The 19599-nt window shown below is 40.1% G+C and overlaps 1 protein-coding gene across 1 annotated transcript in view; it reads left to right on the top strand.

Moving 5' to 3' along the window:
• The window catches only part of ADGRB3 (adhesion G protein-coupled receptor B3), a 636306-nt gene that overhangs the window by 379812 nt on the left and 236895 nt on the right, over positions 1–19599 (top strand). The window contains exons 13-14 of the mRNA XM_050951631.1: positions 9316–9462; positions 12106–12181. Of these exons, the coding sequence (XP_050807588.1) occupies positions 9316–9462; positions 12106–12181 (223 nt within the window). The remainder of the gene's footprint in view (positions 1–9315; positions 9463–12105; positions 12182–19599) is intronic.

Here is a 19599-nt window from a genome sequence, read left to right as displayed (position 1 = left end):
ATCATGTTTCTGTGGATTCTATGTTGATAATTTCCAAACATATTTTTCTACCACAGACCTCACGCTCTCTGACAAGTCCTGCATCTTTGCCTGTCTTCCCACTATATCATCCTGTTGACTAGATGACCAGTCAACACCTTAACCCTGATGAATGCGCATATGATTTTTCTTCCAAAACCCTTCCTCCTTCTTCCTTTCCTTGATGACTACCTCAAAGTCATTTTTGGCTTCACTCTCTCCTGTGCTCATATCCAGGCAATTGCTACATCTTGCTACTGCTTCCCTTTGAATTCTTTCATTCCTCGGGACCCCCATTACCAAGACTTTAATCCATATTCTAATCCTCACCCATTTATTGAAAACTCTTGCTCTCTGGTGTCTATCTCTCTACAGTCTGTCCAAAATGCAACTGTCAGGATCCTTTTCCTGTGCTGCTGCTCTAACTATGTCTCCCACCACCTGGCTCCACAGTTGCCAACTTTCATGTGGTAAATAAGCACCCCGACTTTCACAATAATCCAAAAATCAAGCTAATCCCATTTCAAAACAAGGCCAAAACAAGCCAATCCCTAAGAATCCCAACACTCTGTGTGACTAGATCCTCCCGGCATGCAGTCTGGGACTGTAGTGGACCCACTGTGCACCCCTGATTCTCTCCCCCTCCCTTATCCCTGCTTGCCAGGAGCTGATCAAAAAAAAGATACAACAAACTACAAAAACCAAGAAGCAACGAACCAAACAAGCAACACACTATAAACCAAAAACTAGCCAACAAGCAACTCACAAGTCAATTAAGCCAAAAACAAGCCCAATTTCTGTGTTTCTTTCATGGGTTTGGCATGTCTTCCTGGCTCCCTTCCTTTTGTCTATAAAGTTCAAGCTCTTCTTAAATGTCAAGGCATTCTAGAGCCCTACACCAATCTAAATATTAGACATTGTTTCCTCCTAAACTTCTCCTCTCTCCCTGAGAGCTGCCTTGGGGCGCCATGCTGAAAGGTGCTCAACCCCATGAACTCGTTCTGATTGCAGTGAGAGCTGAGAGCACCCAGGACTCTTGGAAACACACAGCACACTGTAAGATGGGGCCCCAGGGCTTTCTTTTATTCTATTTTTGCCTTTACCATGGCTCCTTGCACATAGAAAAACTTTCCACTTAATGTACAACAGGCCCCCAATCACTCCTTATTTCAGAAGCTTCCTGCAGGAAGAACTTTACCTACCATGAAGATACATCCCTCTGTGATTGCCTGCGTGGAGCTTGTTTGTATGTAATGAGTTTATTATACTGTATACTCTTCATGCTCATGCCTTAAGCTTGTGAGTTGGAAAAGAGAGGATGTTCTTTTATGTCACATTGACCAGCAGTAAAGAGCTATATTCACTTTATGGGGAGCACAAATAATAAATTATTAATAATAGTGTCGCCCAAAATGCTGATATTATTTTTCTAAGTGTCTGAAGTGAGTTTAAGGGCTATGCAGTGGCAGCATCTGGAACACAACATTTAGCTCTGGTGCCATGACCATTAGTATATTGCTAATTCTTCCCAGAGATTGAGATTTAATAGTTTCCATCTTTTGAAATCGTCTTTTATTTTTCAGACAGTAAAACTTGTATTGTCTACAACAACCTTAGCCTATAATTTGTTTATTTCTAAGATAAGATAAATTTTTAATTTTCCACTTTGTTTTCCTTGAACAAGACAGAGATTTGGAGAGAAAGGGAGGATTTACGATTTTTCCCAATTGATTTTACAACCTAATACCTTACCAAGATTATTTTTGATCTCTAGATTTTTCATCAGAACAAATGTGGGATCTTTAATCACTAAGAGAATGCAGCTACAATGAACTGTCAGTTCACAAGTCTTCTCAAATGAATGCATTTCTGAGCTAGACTAATAAATAGTAAAGGATAGCATAGCTCGATTCTGTTGAATCACACATAAAAGGAAAGGGGCATGCTTGACTTGTAGCCTATGAAAATGTATTTAGTTTAATTACATTAATAATAGCAAAAATTCCAGCATTTATTAAATGTATCCTGATCACTGCCTTCAGTTGTGTTGCTTTTTAACCTGAGCTAAATATTATACCTACCACATTATCGCTGTGCCAGTTTATTGCTGACATGTGTTATAGTCATGTTTAGCTGTGGGCAACTATGTGACCTTTCATACATGTTAATTAGTCTTCACATATTTTTAAAGGCTATAGCGCTTTGTAAGTACAAAGTAAAACTGAGCCATCTAAGTCTATGGTTCTCATCTCTGTGATATGTATGTTGTTTTACCTAAAGGTAGGCATCAAACACCTTTCATCCCCATCACAATGACTCTCTAGAAAGCTCCATGTGGAAGTATTTACAGAGCACATGTATGATGCTTTCTTAAGAAATTTTCTCTGATTGGGATATCATTAACCATCATATTGATGTGTTCACCAGAATAAAATTACACTCTCCCATCGCTGTATTTGCTGTTTGGTACTAACAGCAATAAGAAGTTTCTTATTCTTAGTCATGAAGGATTCAGTGTGGCATTTAAGGCACAGCTCTGTGTTAGCTGTCCAGCCCCTGAAGTAAAATTCCTCCCAGAATTCTCCTGCACTCAGAGAGATTCCATCCTACACACTTTTAGTCCCCCTTGGCCAATGCACAGGGGTGAAGGACTTTGGCTCTGGCAGTTCTATACCCCTGCCCATTACCTATGGGATGTCTTGTTCCAAGAATTGCATTTAGGGATAACATTTGTGAGGCACTACTGCTCAGGGACACCAGGAGTGGGCAAAGATCTCTTAGTGCCCTCCCCTACTTGCATACTCATGGAGCAGCAGGGCATATGTTATGTCTTCTTGATTTAGGACCAGACTATGTGTGGATACTCATAAAGAGCAGATTTGTTGGAAGGAAAAGTGATTTTTTTTTACATAAACTCGTTGCTGACCATAGATGAACTTTAAATACAACACGGAATGCTACACTGTATACTGCTATGATATTTCATCTTGTGTGCTCTGTTCTATGAGTGAATATTACACTAGGTAGTTCTACATAGTTCCAGTCAAGCATTGGGTTCCATCACACCTCAACCCCTCTGACATATATGACTTCATGATATTTGGGGCAATCTCAAGTGGAATTATTTTTGTGATATTCTTTGTGATAAATAGTTTGTGACTTTGGTCCTCAGTCATTGCTGGTACAGAACATGAACTGACAAACGTGACAGTCTAGATAATGCATAAATTAGCTGAAGATTTCTATGAGGTGCAACTATGGCACAGTTGACTGGGCTAAACCTTGTTACCCTGAATTTTCCCCTGCCACACTAGTAGCCTATTATGTGTTTCACTGTTTTGACGTTAACCTTGAAATGGACATTAGCATGGGAGAATTCAAACAATTTTCGATATGATCAGGTAATCTGTTTGCGTTGGAATCTGTGAAGAATATAAAAAGGGAACTACACACATGGCAGGTACATGGCTAGTGAGCCTTGTTATGATGTTGTTATGTTACATGTGAATAGATGGAGTATGAGTCTTTATCTGATTAATCAATTAATTGTGAGCCATGAACAGACACATGTGCAAAAGTACCCCAAATATGTGACTCTCTGTAACTATAGGTTACACATCAATCATGTCAAGGGATCAGGCTCTCCCACAAGCAAATTTATACGAATAAAATTTGACAAGCACATAGTGGAGGATTTCAAAGGGGATCACCAGGACTACTGGTATGCAGAGATCCATAGCATATCCAGAAATCCACAAATGGGTCTCCCCGAGAAGCAGATTTCACCATTACAGATTATCACAGAATGCCTTTAAAATGAAAGGTTTGGGGCAGGGGGCTAAGTGGATATGGTAAATCTGCTATGAATATCATCTTTAATATACCCATCTGGCTTGTTGATGATGTGCTAAAGAGGACTTTGCTCCCTGTATATCTAGGGTCAGCTGAGTGGAATGAGCTTATTTATTCAGCAAAGGAAATAAGAGCTTACATGAGAGGTCAGCAGAATAATTCTAAAATTTGTAAATATGTTTCCAACTGAGGCATATTTATTTCTTATACAGACATTTTTTTACATGAAAAAAATTTGTAAAGAAATATACAGATTTGGTGTTCTGAAGTTTAATGCAATAGTGCTTTTATTTGTTGTATACTGAACATGTATTGATGGCAGATCTATTAATTTTTTCCTTGAAACATATGCATGGATACTTAGATAGTGCAACACCCCTGAACTCAGAAAACAAAACCAATTGATATTATCAACTCAGGTTTGTTGAATGCAGAAAAAAACATATATCAAGTATGCAGTAGGTGAGCAAGTCAGGAAGGGGAAGGAAAAGAGGAATGATGGAAGAATTATAAATAACCCTTCCTTCCAGTTTTGCTTATTCTTAAAAGCAAAATGTAGAAACTTTCCTGGAAAGTTTTGGTTTTCAAACTACTTTGAAGTTGCTATCCCCAGGCATAAATCCCAGATAGGTCTAGTTTGAGAACCAGTTTGGTACTCAACAGCAGAAAAGCAAAGCTCTTCCTGAATTTGGCACTAATTTAGAGTAATATATTTGGAAGGATAACTTCTTCTTTTCAATATATTGTACAGGGTATATGCATGCTTTATTTCAGCCTCAGTATGTTGTTACCTTTCTTTAGCTATATTTGACTGTGCTCATCTATTTATAGTAGTATTGTCAAGTGAACCCTGTTCTATGTGGGTGAAGTTCACCCCTGTTTAGGGGTAAAGTACAAAGTAGTGCACTACTAAAATCTCTCAAACTCTGATATGGGAGTTAAATGGAACTTAAGAATTGTACAGACCTTGTGCTGGCCTTTTACACATGAGTAAAATTTACCTAACCATTTTCCCTCATTAAATATACTGTGTCAATGCACCAATGCATTGTAGAATGATGAGCCCCTGGTCTCCTCTAATTTATTCCTGTGTAAATCAGTGGAATTGAGAAGAGAATCAGGCCCAATGTTCTCCACTCTGTTTAAAAAGTAATAACAGCTGGAAAATTCAGAACCAGATTTCAAACATCCCATCTAGAGGTATTTCGATCTGGGGCTTTGTTTTCAGCCCCTGATAGAGCTAGAGACCAATTTTGAAATGTTGATCTAGATCCAGGTTTAGATTCTGAATTCTGCTGCCGAAAGTTGAGGTTGTAGTTTGGGTCCATGGGCAGAATTCCTTAGACCGGGGGTTCTCAACCTTTTTCTTTCTGAGCTGCCCCCCCCACCCAACCCCCCAACATGCTATAAAAATTCCATGGCCCACCTGTGCCGCAATAACTGGTTTTCTACATATAAAAGCCAGGGTGGCGTTAGGGGGTAGCAAGCAGAGCAATTTCCAGAGGACCCATGCCACAGGTGTCCCCATGAAGCTACATTGCTGAGGTTTCATCTTAAACCCCTGGCAGCGGGGCTCAGGGACCTGGGCTTCAGCCTCATCCAGTGGGTCTTCGGCTTTCTGCCCTTGGCCCCAGCAAGTCTAATGCTGGCCTTGCTTGGAGGCTCCCCTGAAACCTGCTCAAGGCCCTCTAAGGGGCCATGGACCCCTAATTGAGAACTACTTCCTTAGACTATCTCTATAGTATGACCTAAGGATTTGAGTCCCCTGTTCACTTACACACAACTGTGCTAGCTCTCATTAAGCTAGCACAAATATAATTAGCAATGTAGCCATGATAGCACAGGCAGAAGCAGCAGAGGCATGGCTTATCTAGGCCAATTGTTATGTACCTGCCTAAAACTGGTGCCTATGCGTATATGTAAGTATTATGTGTACAAACCAAAATAACGATTGGCCCACATCATTAACAAAAAAATCTTTGTGCTAGAGAGCAATGTATACTGTAGATTATGATAACAATGCATAAACTATATATGAGGACTTCTCATATTGTAAGTTAAATTATTATTACTCAAGCCAGTGCTCCCATACTTTTGTTCTTCTGGGACCCAGATCTTTTTTACTTTTCTTTTGTTCTACCTTCTTTTCTTTTTTTTCCTTCTTATTTGTTGTATAATTTTTCACTAAACTTTTTATTGAATATTATAGCTATTTGAGATGGTACATAATTGTTGTATTTCTTGGGATTTTATGTACATTTTACCCTTCTATATAAGTGCAAGAAAAATACCCAAGGATGTCTGAATTTCCATTGGTGTCATTTTTTTGTTTTATAAACTTAGCATTCAGGTCACAAGGTTTTGTTCTGGTGATTAAAAAAGTACATGTTGCTTTTGTTTCTACTGAACAGAGTGCTGAAATCAGAAAATTTGGATATAAAAGTATGTGGTAATTGCAGCACTAAATAATTCAGGTACCAGTAGCTGGAGCATCATTCCTAATGCAAATATAGCATACAGAGAACACGATAAAATAGAGTGAATAAAATGTCATTCTGTTTTATTCTCTGTGTAGGATACTTATGTAAGGAAATGACATTTGAGTTACTGGTATGTGAATGACCTGGCACCTGAATTACATGCAGGCTTCCCTAAATGCCCCTCTGATTTCAACACTCACATCACAGTAAACAGTTATTTTTTATGCTGCAGATTAAAATTGAGTCTGAGAACACTGAAGCATCATTTCACAATGGAAATGCAGCTGGTCGTGCTCCAAGATCTCTGTGATAAGTCACATATTAATATTCAATGTGGATGAAATTTAGTTTTAGAATTAAAGTATGATGTACCGCAGTGCTAAAGATTTGTTACTGTACAGGAAGTGGTTCCCCTTTATGTATCCTGCTGGTATCTTAATAGGGACTGAACTTAATAGGGCCTCTGTCCAGATTCTAGTGAACTATGTACCCATATCTCCATTGCTCTAGCTGACATTAATGGACACACATTATGTGTAGTCTCGGCAATGTGGCTAAAGAATGACAGGGCGTGGTGTGATCTGATCATCTACACTGATCCCTACAGGTAGTCCTTTCAGAACAAGGCTGTAGCTTGTTCACAGTTGAGCTTGCATGGCTGTTGCCTACTTTCTGGCTAAGCAGAGAATTTCGTTCTCCAAAGTATAGATCTGGCAACTTTCACAAAATTAAATTGAGAGCTTTTTGTGTGGTTGGTTTTTATTTTTGGGAAAGAACAAATGGTCTAAACCACATATAGGATTATTTTGTATTATGAAAGCCATTAACTGAATGTTTAACTTGTGTATTATTAACCGCTTATCCTTAATGGCTGTTTTGGAGTCTTCGTGTCTGAGAAGTACTTAAGTATCATGATAGTGGGCTGAGTTAAAAATATATAGATAGGATCAAAGAAATATAGTCCTTGACCTTTAATATTTCACCACTTCTAAAATGATTTTCTGTCCTGCGGAATGAATTCCATTGAATAACATTGATTTCCTGTTTTGTTTTGTTTATCTGAAAAATGAGGAACAGCCTTCCTGATGCACAGATGAAATAGTATAACTTCTGAATGATAGACAGACAGATACTCTGTGACTAAAATAAGAATATGTGTTAAGGAGTGTGACCGTTAATAATATTACATGTAAAAAGCAACAGAGTCCTGTGGCACCTTATAGACTAACAGAAGTATTGGAGCATAAGCTTTTGTGCATCTGACGAAGTGGCTATTCACCACAGCTTATGCTCCAATACTTCTGTTAGTCTATAAGGTGCCACAGGACTCTCTGTCGCTTTTTACAGATCCAGACTAACACAGCTACCCCTCTGATGTATTACATGTATTTACTTTTGGAAACTAAATAAACATGGTTTTAAATTGGTTTGCTGTAAATTAAACTCTCTAATTAGGCTCCAATAACCAGGAAAATTTCCTTTATACAAGATTAATGTATTTAATATTGGAATTATAAAGTATGTGAAAAACATGCAGTCCATTTTATGCTCCAATAATTCTGAAACACTTGAACTCTACCTTCTCCTCCCTACACACAAACACACATGCCAACCAAAATTTGACAAGAAAAAACATTCCTCTAGGGCTGCGAATTTATATGCCAAATTGTAACCTAGAGATGATTTTAACTGTCACAATAAACCCCTGGTGATAGTTTTATAACTGAGAGTCCGGAAGAGCCTTGAGTACAACCTCACTAATGTGATGCTGTAATACATAACCACTCTAATTTGGAACTAAGAGCCAGTTGTCAAATAATACATTTGTGGAGCTGGTAATGTTAACTTATTTTTCCTTTAAAATGAAATCCACATATGAGATGCTTAATAGTTTCATACTTTAATTTTGCTGCTGTGATTATCTTTCTCTTTAACTCCTCTATGGAACACTTGTAGTGAAATCATTATGCAAATCACGGAATTGACCTCATGTGCAAATTGCACCAACTCTATTATCTCTGTCATAAATTAATTAGGAAAAGCATTGCAGTAGAAATGCTTATCATCATGGTTTACATTAGGAATGGAGCTACCTCCAAACAGATTGCTTATCATCTCTCTGAATGTGCATAAAGACTTGCATCACTGTCAGATGATTAAAAGTAGCCTGAATCTTACTAGACACTGACAGTGTTGCCATGGAGTTGCACTCAGATTTCAAGGCAAAGATAAAACTGATTTCTAGATAAAAAATCAGTTAAAAACAGAAAGAAAACTAAGATGGGTAAACAAAATTCCAAATTGCCTGTTTGTCTTTCTTTCTGTTCAGCTCAGTGATGTTGTGTATATTTAGTTGTGGTTTTTTAGTTTAAAAAACCCATACAATCAATATTTCATGGTGAGGAATTGTTGTTTTAAGGGAAACTGATCATGTGGTATATTTTGTTATTCTGCTTTGCATTGAAACAACAGTAGCTTTTAGTATGTGAATCTCTTTAAAGGGTCTGTCCCCAGATATTTTTGTGCCTGTGCAGAGGATAGAGGAACTGTTACTGCTGCATTAGCCTGATTCTAGCAGTTATATCTCCCAAAGCAATTTGAAGCATCCTCTTGCTTGTACTGTCACATTTAATAATTTCAGAATTTGCTCTGAAGACACAGCTCAGATATGTGCTTACATGTGAATTTCAGGGTATGAGCCAGCGCATTCAATAATCCTTGTTAAGAGAGTTAACATAAACTTGGCTGACAAGTGATAGAATCAATGCCATAACAGTAATCCACAGTAGAACTATCTAATAAATTGAAAATAAAGTGTGTGGTCCCAGTTAATATCCTTATAAATTTTCATTTTATATGAAATACAGTATTGTACATTTTTGTTACTACTTTACTGTTATGACCTCTTAATAATGCTTTGAAGAGTAAAACACGTTTTATTTGATTTTATGATTTCTCTTAATAGTGGCTAGCATTCAGAAGCTTCCTGCAGCATCTGTTTTAACAGACATCAATTTCCCAATGAAAGGAAGGAAAGGAATGGTTGACTGGGCACGAAACTCAGAAGACAGAGTTGTCATTCCAAAAAATATCTTCACTCCGATGTCATCAGGTAAAGAAGCATTCAGGTTGTCAAGGTATTTTTCCCAATTTGAACTTTAGCGTCCAGAAAGTGGGGACCTGCATGTACCCTTCTAAGCTTAATTTCTAACTTAGATCTGATAGCGCTGCCACCAACCAGAAATTCCAGTGTCTGGTACACTCCCTGTCCCCCCAAAACCTTCCCTGGGGAACCCAAGACCCAAACCCCTTGGGTCTTAAAATGAAGAGAAATAAACCATTTCCCCTCCTTTCCCCCTCCCAGACTTTCCCCTCCCTGGGTTACCCTGAGAGATTACACTGATCCAAACTCCTTGGACCTTAAAACAGAGAGGAATTAACCTTTCCCCCCCTCCTTTCCCCCCACCAATCCCTGGTGAGTTCAGACCCAATCCCCTTGGGTCTTAAACAAGGAAAAAAATCAATCAGGTTCTTAAAAAGAAAGCTTTTAATTAAAGAAAGAAAAAAGTAAAAATTATCTCTGTAAAATCAAGATGGAAAATGTTTACAGGGTCTTCAGCTTGTATAGACTAGAGGGACTTCCTGCCCCTTAGCCTGAGATACAAGTTACAGCAAACAGAGGTAAAACTCCTTCCAACAAAATACACATTCACAAGTTAAGAAAACAAACATAAGTCTAATCCGCCTTTTCTAGCTAGTACTTACTATTTTGAACATGAGAAACTGTTTCAGAAAGATTGGAGAAACCTGGTTGCACGTCTGGCCCCTCTTAGCCCCGAGAGTGAACAAAGAACAAAACAAAAAGCACAAACAAAGACTTCCCTCCACCAAGATTTGAAAGTGTCTTGTCCCCTCATTGGTCCTCTGGTCAGGTGTCAGCCAGGTTTACTGAGCTTCTTAACCCTTTACAGGTAAAAGAGACATTAACCCTTAACCATCTGTTTATGACACAGGTATTATATTTTATTAGAGGATAAGTGTTTATTTAATAGTTAGACTGAGGAAACTGGGAAGTATGGACTCATCTGGCTAGTACTTAATTTCCTAGTGCTTTTGCTAACAATCTCTAAAATGAGTCTTATAATAATAATAAAAATACTTACCCAGCCTTAAATATATGTGGTGAATCTTAATTAAGGTAGGTAAAGAGCTTTCAGATTCTTGGACAAAAGATCCTGTAGAAGTGCAAAGTATTTGCTTCATTGTATTGCCAATATTTTCAATATTCAGTATTAATTCACATCAGGCAAAATCTTGGGATCCAGCTATTCTGCACAGTGCTCTCCTTGCAAACATATGTTTATAGATGACTTAAAGCTATTCTATGCATTGCCCTGGTCCTACAATCGCTGTGATAGCTGGGCCAGTCTTCCTCTACTAAATTAGAACATCCTAAAGGCTGATCTGACTTGTACTGGCTAATCCTCCCCAGAGTAGTTACACAGGTTTTAGGGACAATATATACTAGTTGTGTGGTGCAAATAAGCCGCATTAGAGTGTCTGCCCCATTCATATTAAAAAATGGCCCCTAACGATAGTTTCTCTGGATATATCAGAATGAAGACAAATACATTGGAAAGCACTGACAGAGTTTACTATACACTGATGAATCTTATTGAAGAGCAATTCTAAGTGGATAACAGGGTATGGATCACTTGATCCATCTGTTCTGTTCATTTCCTCTGAAGCACCAGACAATGACAGAAGACAGGATACTGGGCTACATGGACCTTTGGTCTGACTCAGTATGGCTGTTCTTATGTCTGATATGTTCTAACATTATAAACAGAGTTCTGCAGAATATATTTCACAACAATGATGATTAGGGCCTTACCAAATTCACGATCCATTTTCGTAAATTTCACAGTTATAACATTTTTAAAATCTTGAATGTCATGACTTCAGATACTTAAATTTCATGGAGTTGTAAAAAAAGCATGAATATGTATTGAAAAACAGAAAAATATAAACATATAAAGCCCTTAAGTCAGCATTTCTCAAACTGGGGGTGCCGACCCAAAATGGGGTTGCAAAGCTATTGTAGCAGGGTCGTAGTATTGCCACTCTTACTTCTGGGCTGCCTTCAGAACAGGGTAGCTGGAACGTGGCAGCTGCCAAACAGGTGCTGAGTTCTGAAGGCAGCGCCACCACCAGGAGCAGCACAGCCTTCAGAGCTGGGTTCCCAGCCAGCAGCCATTGCTCCCTGGCCACCCAGCTGTGAAGGCAGTCACTGCCAGCAGCAGGGCAGAAGTAAGGTTGACAATACCACTATGCCTTACTTCTGTGGTGCTCCGGGTAGCAGCACTGCATTCAGACCTGGCACCTGGCCAGCAGGCCCTGCTCTCCAGCCACTCAGCTCTGAAGGCAGCACAGAAGTAGAAGTGTCAATACTGTGATCCTTCTACAATAGGCTTGAGACCCCCTTTTGAGTTGGGACTCCCAGTTTGAGAAACGCTGTGTACTTGTATATACTTTTACTCTATAGTATAAAAGAGTATAGTACATGGTGAAAGTACACAAAAGACCAGATTTCATGGGGTAGAGCAGATTATATGGTCTGTGATGCATTTTTCATGAATTTGGTAGAGCCCTAACGATGATTTCTTTAAAAATAAAACATATATTGGAATGATAAATACTATCTGTAGAGGCATGTGCTGACTAAGATATTTTTAACTTTTATTTCTTATTTTAGAACTGGATGAATCCACTGTATTTGTGCTTGGAGCAGTGCTGTACAAAAATTTAGAACTTATTTTGCCCACTTTAAGGTAAGAAACTATTAAGATATGCAACAAAAATTACATTACTTCAGGGAAATGACTGTAGGAAATCTCAAGGACCATATTTGTTTAAGTAGTTTTTTATAGTATAGTATAAACTTTTTACAACTATTATTTTAAAAAATAAAATTGTCTTTCTTTAATGCATCATTGTGTATACTATGTTAATGATTTGTTAATCATATTGCTATATTGTAAATGTTTTTTCTTAACTTTAGCTTGGGGGGCAGGGGTTGGGGTAGGAAGGGAGTTTCCTTTGTAAGTATGAAAGCTGATGGATAGTTGTAAAAAATACTCAGGCTTCATGTACTTGTACTTAAAACTGATTCTCATCAGTTTAGTGAAAGTGCTCTGGCAAGGATATACTGATTGTGCCTGGCCTCACTTTCAAGAAAGCCACCACCCTTAGCTTCCAGATACATTTTCAATTAAATTGCATTAGCAGAGGACAGTAGGGTTACATAAAGGGACTTTTTTGAAAAGAAGAAATGCATACACCTGTACAGCTCAAATTCTTCAGTTCTGAGATCTGCACAAGTATCTAAATAGAAAGGGAGAGCTCATTTTACTCCCAGGCAGCCTAAAATACTAGAAACCAATATTCTCCCTTTTCTTCCCACACCATTGAATCAAATACCTCCATGTTTTCACACAGTCTTATGTGCAGTAGCTACTAAAGATATCTTTTTTGTTTCACAATCAATCAATGAACATTGTTTCATAATAGTTATAAGTGAAGTAGAAACCCCAGACACTTTTCTCTCCCTTGTCCAGAGTTGGAGTGAAATCATGACCAAAAGGAGATAGGAGAAGAATATGCAGATTTTTTTTTGCCAATGATAATCTGAAAAGAAATAAGAAGAAAAAAGAGGTTAGTCCTGAAGAAAATAGCTTCCCAATTAAGTTTTAATGTGTTCTGCACCTGCAGTGGCTAGCCACTGCTTTTTTAGGGTAGACGTCTCTACGCAGTGCACCATTCTCTTCGCCCCTCCATAACTTAATTAACTAAATGTCAACATTTTTCTATTTGGCATGCTAACTCCTGAAACCAGGAAAGAAGCCAGGAAGAGTTGTTTATGGAAGCAGTTTCTCTCTATTATTCCACACTCTGAGATGTAGAGCCAAATGACTATCATATTCAGCTGTCTCTGGAATACCTTAGGGAAAGTCTGCCAGGCACGGAAGAGCATCAAGGTGGCCATGAATCATTCAAACTTTTATTTTATAAAGAGCTATCAATGGCCAGGCCCTGTCAGCACTCCTAGCTTCTTAATTTTAATTTATAGAAAACAATTCTGGACTACTGAAGTCCATCCATCTGCACATTCAAAGCTATTCAGAGCACTCCTCTCTGTACTCTGGATGGATAGGAATTAATGACTCATTGCTTCCCCCATTGAGGTGATGGAAAAAATCCTAAACTGCTAGACTTCTTCTGTGAGTGATTGGGTCCTAAATGTATAGTGAACAGGGCATTGTGAGTCTTGAAAGGAGTACAGCTATTTTGCATGTGATTTTTGCCATTCACTCTGCTACTGTCAGCTGGTTCTTGGCTTCCACAGCAAGCTGATGTCACCTCTGAACAACTGATCAGCCTTCCATAAAAAGTGAGCTTCCAGGCCTGTGTGGCTTGGTGCTTTAAGTGTCTTTATTTATAAATAAAGCCTTTAGAACTGCAGATGAGATGATACAGTTATCTCTTGATTCCCCACAGTATGTTCTGTGTAAATAGCTCAACTTTTGAGCTGCCCGTATTGTGATACAAATTCTGCAAATGTGGTATTGTGGGTTATGTTTGTGTATGCACGTCAGGAATAAAAACCTAGTATGTGTATAAGACCTTCTGAATGAGGACATTAGTATCTTATGTAGATTGTTGCACTTCATCAATATTTATTGTGAGCAGCGAGCAGAGGACAGGCAAACAGGGAGGGAGTTTGCCTGGGAACCATCTGAGAGTAGCTAAGGTGAGTGCTGCATTAGGGGATTGTGTTGTGAACTGGTGGGGTGAATATCTGAGTGTTTGTCTGCTGTGACCATTTGTTTGACTAGAACTAGTTGCAGGGACTGTTTGACGGTGTGCTTGTTTGTTTGAAAAGTGTGACTGACCGTGTGTGTGTGCGCGTGCGTGTGTGTGTTTGTTTGTTTGTTTGTTTGAAAAATGTGAATTGGGAGTGCTTTGTTCCAGGTGGGCCTTGAGTAGTTGATTAGAGGGAAGGCTTTGAGCTGGGCCAACTGCTTCGAGCCTGCAGCCTTATAAAAAGGCAACCAGTTGCGAACTGAGTGAGCAACAAACTGAGGACAGGCAAATGGAGGGAGTTTGCCTGGGGGAGTTCCCACAGAGTGTCTTTGCCTTTCAGGCTTCTGTGAAAAGTAAATACAACATTTGAGGATGCTTTTAGAAGGAAGACGTGGATAATGAGTGATCAGCTGTGTGACCTGCACAGGATGTTTGTCTTTCTCCCAGAGGATAGAAGTGACTTCATCATACAAAGTGCAAACTGGTCTCCATATTAGAAGAGAAGGCTAAAGGACTAAAGAAGCAAGTATCAGCCTTGCGTTGCATCAGAAAAAATGAAGTCAGCGTTTGGTTCTGGAGGCACAACATGCCAAAGAATCAGAGAGGGCAGTGCAGAAAGGGGAAAAAATTGGCAGAATGTGACCTCCAGAAAAAGAATGAGGACAAACCATGTACCCCCTATGCAGATAGAGGTAAGCTCAGGCTCTCTGCACAGGTACTACTGCGGAGAATGATTTGGAAGAGCCATCTGAGGGAAGGGATCAGAAGGAGACCCCATCAACCAGAAGGCATGAGATGCATTGTCCTAGGGATGGGGGTTCCACAACCGCCAGTCCCATGAGGAGGAGACAGGTGGTGGTGGTTGGGGACTGCCTCCTAAAGGGGACAGAGTCATCCATCTGCCAACCAGACTGAGAGACTCGAGAAGTGTGCTGCTTGCCTGGAGCTAGAATTCAGGATGTGATGGAGTGTCTGCTGAGACTGATCAAACCCTCGGACCTCTACCCCTTCCTACTTCTCCGTATGGACTCCAATAATACTGCCAAGAATGACCTTGAGCAGGTCACTGCAGACTACCTGGCTCTGGGAAGAAGGATAAAGGAGTTTGAGGCACAATTCATGTTCTCATCCATCCTCCCCGTTGAAGGAAAGGCCCAGGTAGGGACTATTGAATTGTTGAGGTAAATGGATGGTTGCGCAAGTGGTGTTGGAGAGAGGACTTTGGATTCCTCGACCATGGGTTGTTCTGGGAAGAATTGATAGGAAGAGGTGGGATCCACCTAACAAAGAAAGGGAAGAGTATCTTCGCAAGCATGCTGGCTAACCTAGTGAGGAGGGCTTTAAACTAGGTTCGCCAGGGGACAGTGACCTGAGCCCTGAGGTAAGTGGGGAAGTGGGATACCAGGAAGAAACACAAGGAGGAGGATGCAACAGTAGGGCCTCATGATTCATACTGAGAAAGCAGGGCAATCAGCTAGTTATCTTAGGTGCATGGACATGAATGCAATAAGCCTGGGAAACAAGCAGGAAGAATTGGAAGTCCTGGCAAGGTCAAAAAACTATGATGTGATTGGAATAACGGAGACTTGGTGAGGTAGCTCATGTGACTGGAGCACAGTCATGGATGGGTATAAACCATTCAGGAAGGAAAGGCAGGGGAGGAAAGGCAGAGGAGGTGCACTGTATGTAAGAGAGTAGTATGATTGCTCAGAGCTGCAGTATGAAACTGAAGAAACGCCTATTGAGAGTCTTTGGGTTAAGTTTAGAAGTGAGAGCAACAAGGGTGATGTCATGGTGGGCGTGTGCTATAGACTACCAGATCAGGAGAATGAGGTAGATGAGGCTTTCTTTGGACAAATAACCTAAGTTTCCAGATCACAGGCCCTGGTTCTAATGGGGGACTTCAATCACCCTGACATCTGCTGGCAGAGCAATACTACAATGCACAGACAATCTAGGAAGTTTTTGGAGAGTGTTGGGGTCAACTTCCTGATGCAGCTACTGGCGGAACCAACCAGGGGCTGTTCTCCTCTTGACCTGCTGCTTACAAACAGGGAAGAATTGGTAGGGGAAGTAGAATTGGGTGGGAACCTGGGCAGCAGTGATCATGAGATGGCTGAGGTCAGGATCCTCACAAAAGGAAGAAAGGAGGGTAGAAAAATACCCTGCACTTCAGAAAAACAGACTTTGATTCCCTTAGGGAACTGATGGGCAGGATCCCATGGGAGGCTAATATGAAGGGGAAAGTAGTCCAGGAAAGCTGGCTGTATTTTAAAGAAGCCTTATTGAAAGTAGAGATACAAACTATCCCGATGAACAGAAAGAATAGCAAATATGACAGGCGACTAGCTTGGCTTAAGAGCGAAATCTTCAGTGAGCTTAAACACAAAAAGGAAGCTTACAAGAAATGGAAACTTGGACAGATGACTAGGGAGGAATATAAAAATATTTGCTTGAACATGCAGAGGTTTAATCAGGAAGGCCAAAACACAACTGGAGTTGCAGCTAGCAAGTGATGTGAAGGGTAACAAGAAGGATTTTGTACAGGTATGTTAGCAACAAGGAAAAGGTCAGGGAAAGTGTGGAACCCTTAATGAATGGGGGAGGCAACCTAGTGACATATGATGTGGAAAAAACTGACATACTCAATGTTTTTTTTACCTCGGTCTTCACAGATGAGGGTCAGCTCCCACGTTGCTGTTGTGGGCAACACAGTATGGGGAGGAAGTGAACAGCCCTCAGTGGTGAAAGAATAGGTTAAGGACCATTTAGAAAAGCTGGACATACACAAGTCTATGAGTCCAGATCTAATGCATTGGAGGGTGCTGAGAGAATTGGCTGATGTGATTACAGAGCCGTAGGCCATTATCTTTGAAAACTTGTGGTGATTGGGAGAGGTCCTGGATGGCAAATATAGTGCCCATCTTTAAAAAAGGAAAGAAAGAGAACCTGGGGGACTACAGACCGGTCAGCCTCACTTCAGGCCCTGAAAAATCATGGAGCAGGTCCTCAAGGAAACCATTTTAAAGCACTTGGAGGAGAGGAAGGTGATCAGGAACAGTGAACACGGATTCACCAAGGGCAAGTCATGCTTGAACAACCTGATTGCCTTCTATGATGAGATAACTGGTTCTGTGGACGTGGGGAAAGCAGTGGATCTGATATATCTTGACTTTAGCAAAGCTTTGGATACAGTCTCCCACAATATTCTTGCCAGCAAGTTAAAAAAGTGTGGATTGGATGAATGGACTATAAGGTGGATAGAAAGCTGGCTAGATTGTCAATCTCAATAGGTAGTGAGCAATAGCTCGCTGTCTAATTGACAGCTGGTATCAAGCAGAGTACCCCAAGGGTCTGTCCTGGGGCTGGTTTTGTTCAACATCTTTATTAATGAGCTGGATGATGGGATGGATTGCACCCTCATCAAATTTCAGATGACACTAAGCTAGGGGGAGAGTAGATACACTGGAGGGTAGGGATAGGGTTCAGAGTGACCTAGACAAATTGGAGGATTGGGCCAAAAGAAATCTGATGAAGTTCAACAAGGACAAGTGCAGAGGCTTGCACCGCTACAGGCTGGGAACCAAATGGCTAAGCAGCAGGTCTGCAGAAAAAGACCTGGGGATTACAGTGGATGAGAAGCTGGATATGAGTCGGCAGTGTGCCCTCGTTGCCAAGAAGGCTAACGGCATATTGGGCTGCATTAGTAGGAGCATTGCCAGCAGATGGAGGGAAGTGATTATTCCTCTCTAATCGGCACTGGTGGGGCCACATCTGGAGTATTGCATCCAGTTTTGGACCCCCTACTATAGAAAGGATGAGGACAAACTGGAGAGAGTCTAGCGGAGGGCAACTAAAATGATTAGGGGGCTGGGGCACATGGCTTATGAGGAGAGGCTGGGGGAACTGGGATTGTTTAGTCCGCAGAAGAGAAGAGTGAGGGCGGATTTGATAGCAGCCTTCAACTACCTGAAGTGGGGTTCCAAAGAGGATGGAGCTTGACTGTTCTCAATGGTGGCAGATAACAGAACAAGGAGCAATGGTTTCAAGTTGCAGTGGGGGTGGTCTAGGTTGGATATTAAGTAACACTATTTCACTAGGAGAGTGATGAAGCACTGGGATGGGTTATCTAGGGAGGTGGTGGAATCTCCATCCTTAGAGGTTTTTAAGGCCCGGCTTGACAAAGCCCTAGCTGGAATGATTTAGTTCATGTTGGTCCTGCTTTGAGCAGGGCATTGGACTAGATGACCTCCTGAGGTCTTTTCCAACCCTAATCATCTTCTTCTAATCTTCTTCATACTGAAATTAGATTGCTGATACATATACAATTTATATCCATCAGCTAATCAGGTAATGGAGTGTGTTGCATTTCATTGCCTGTAGCAACTACATTCATAGTTTGATCTCAAGACTCAAGATATGACAACAAAGACACTAGAGCTCTAAATCTTACTAATGGAATGTTCATTCAGAAACAACCCTGAATCTGAAAAACTCCAACCATGTTTTATGCTAAATAACTGTATCCACCAGACTCTTTCCAGAAAACTGAACTGAAACATATGTTAAATTATAATTAAAAACTAGAATGATTTGTATTGATTTGAGTGGTGGTACACCAATTTATTAGGACCTGGTTATTACCTCCAGGGAGAGGTGGAGGATTCCGTTCCCCTACTAATATATACCTCCTCCAGACTAGTTGTATTCTTTGAATTTCATCAACACTTAGTAAAGCAGAAATTACTGTCTTCTGACTATTCGATATTAGGGTGGGTTTTTTTATTTGAAAGCTTTTCATTTATCAAAAAAAATAATCTAGTTATAGGATTTCATTCTAGTTGTTCTAATTGGCTACAGTGGCACTATTTCTGGAGTAAGGAGAATAACTCGTATAAGTGTGGTAACTAGACACAAGGGGCTAAATAAAATTAGAAATGGCATTTGATAAGCATCCTACAATATGCTGCACTAAATTAATGACCAGTGCTGCTGCCAGAAATATATTAACAACTAAACAGTGGAAATAAAGTAAAACAAAGTAATGAACCACTAGCTAAGCCAAATCAAGATTCCTTGTGTTGTGCACTGAAAGCCCCGGAATTTGGGCCCTGGCAGCATGAAAAACTAAGTGACTTTGACTGGTGGGAGCTATGAACTTAACGCTTTGCTATTGGCCCTAGAGAGTTCAGCCCCAGCTATGACAGGGGATGAGATGATAGGAAAATAAATACTTAATTATATGAAATCTATTTTACTGTAGTTGTAAAAGTGACACTGCTTAAAACAGGCTTTAAAATGTCTGCAAATCTCTGGATTACCACAAGAGAATTACTTTGTGCTTTTGAAAAAAGAAAAATAATATTTATCATTATATTTGGAGGGG

Source organism: Gopherus flavomarginatus, chromosome 4, assembly GCF_025201925.1.
Source record: "Gopherus flavomarginatus isolate rGopFla2 chromosome 4, rGopFla2.mat.asm, whole genome shotgun sequence".
Lineage (NCBI taxonomy): Eukaryota > Metazoa > Chordata > Testudines > Testudinidae > Gopherus > Gopherus flavomarginatus.
The sequence above is the reverse complement of the archived record's forward strand: the minus strand, read 5'-3'. Positions and strand labels throughout refer to the sequence as shown.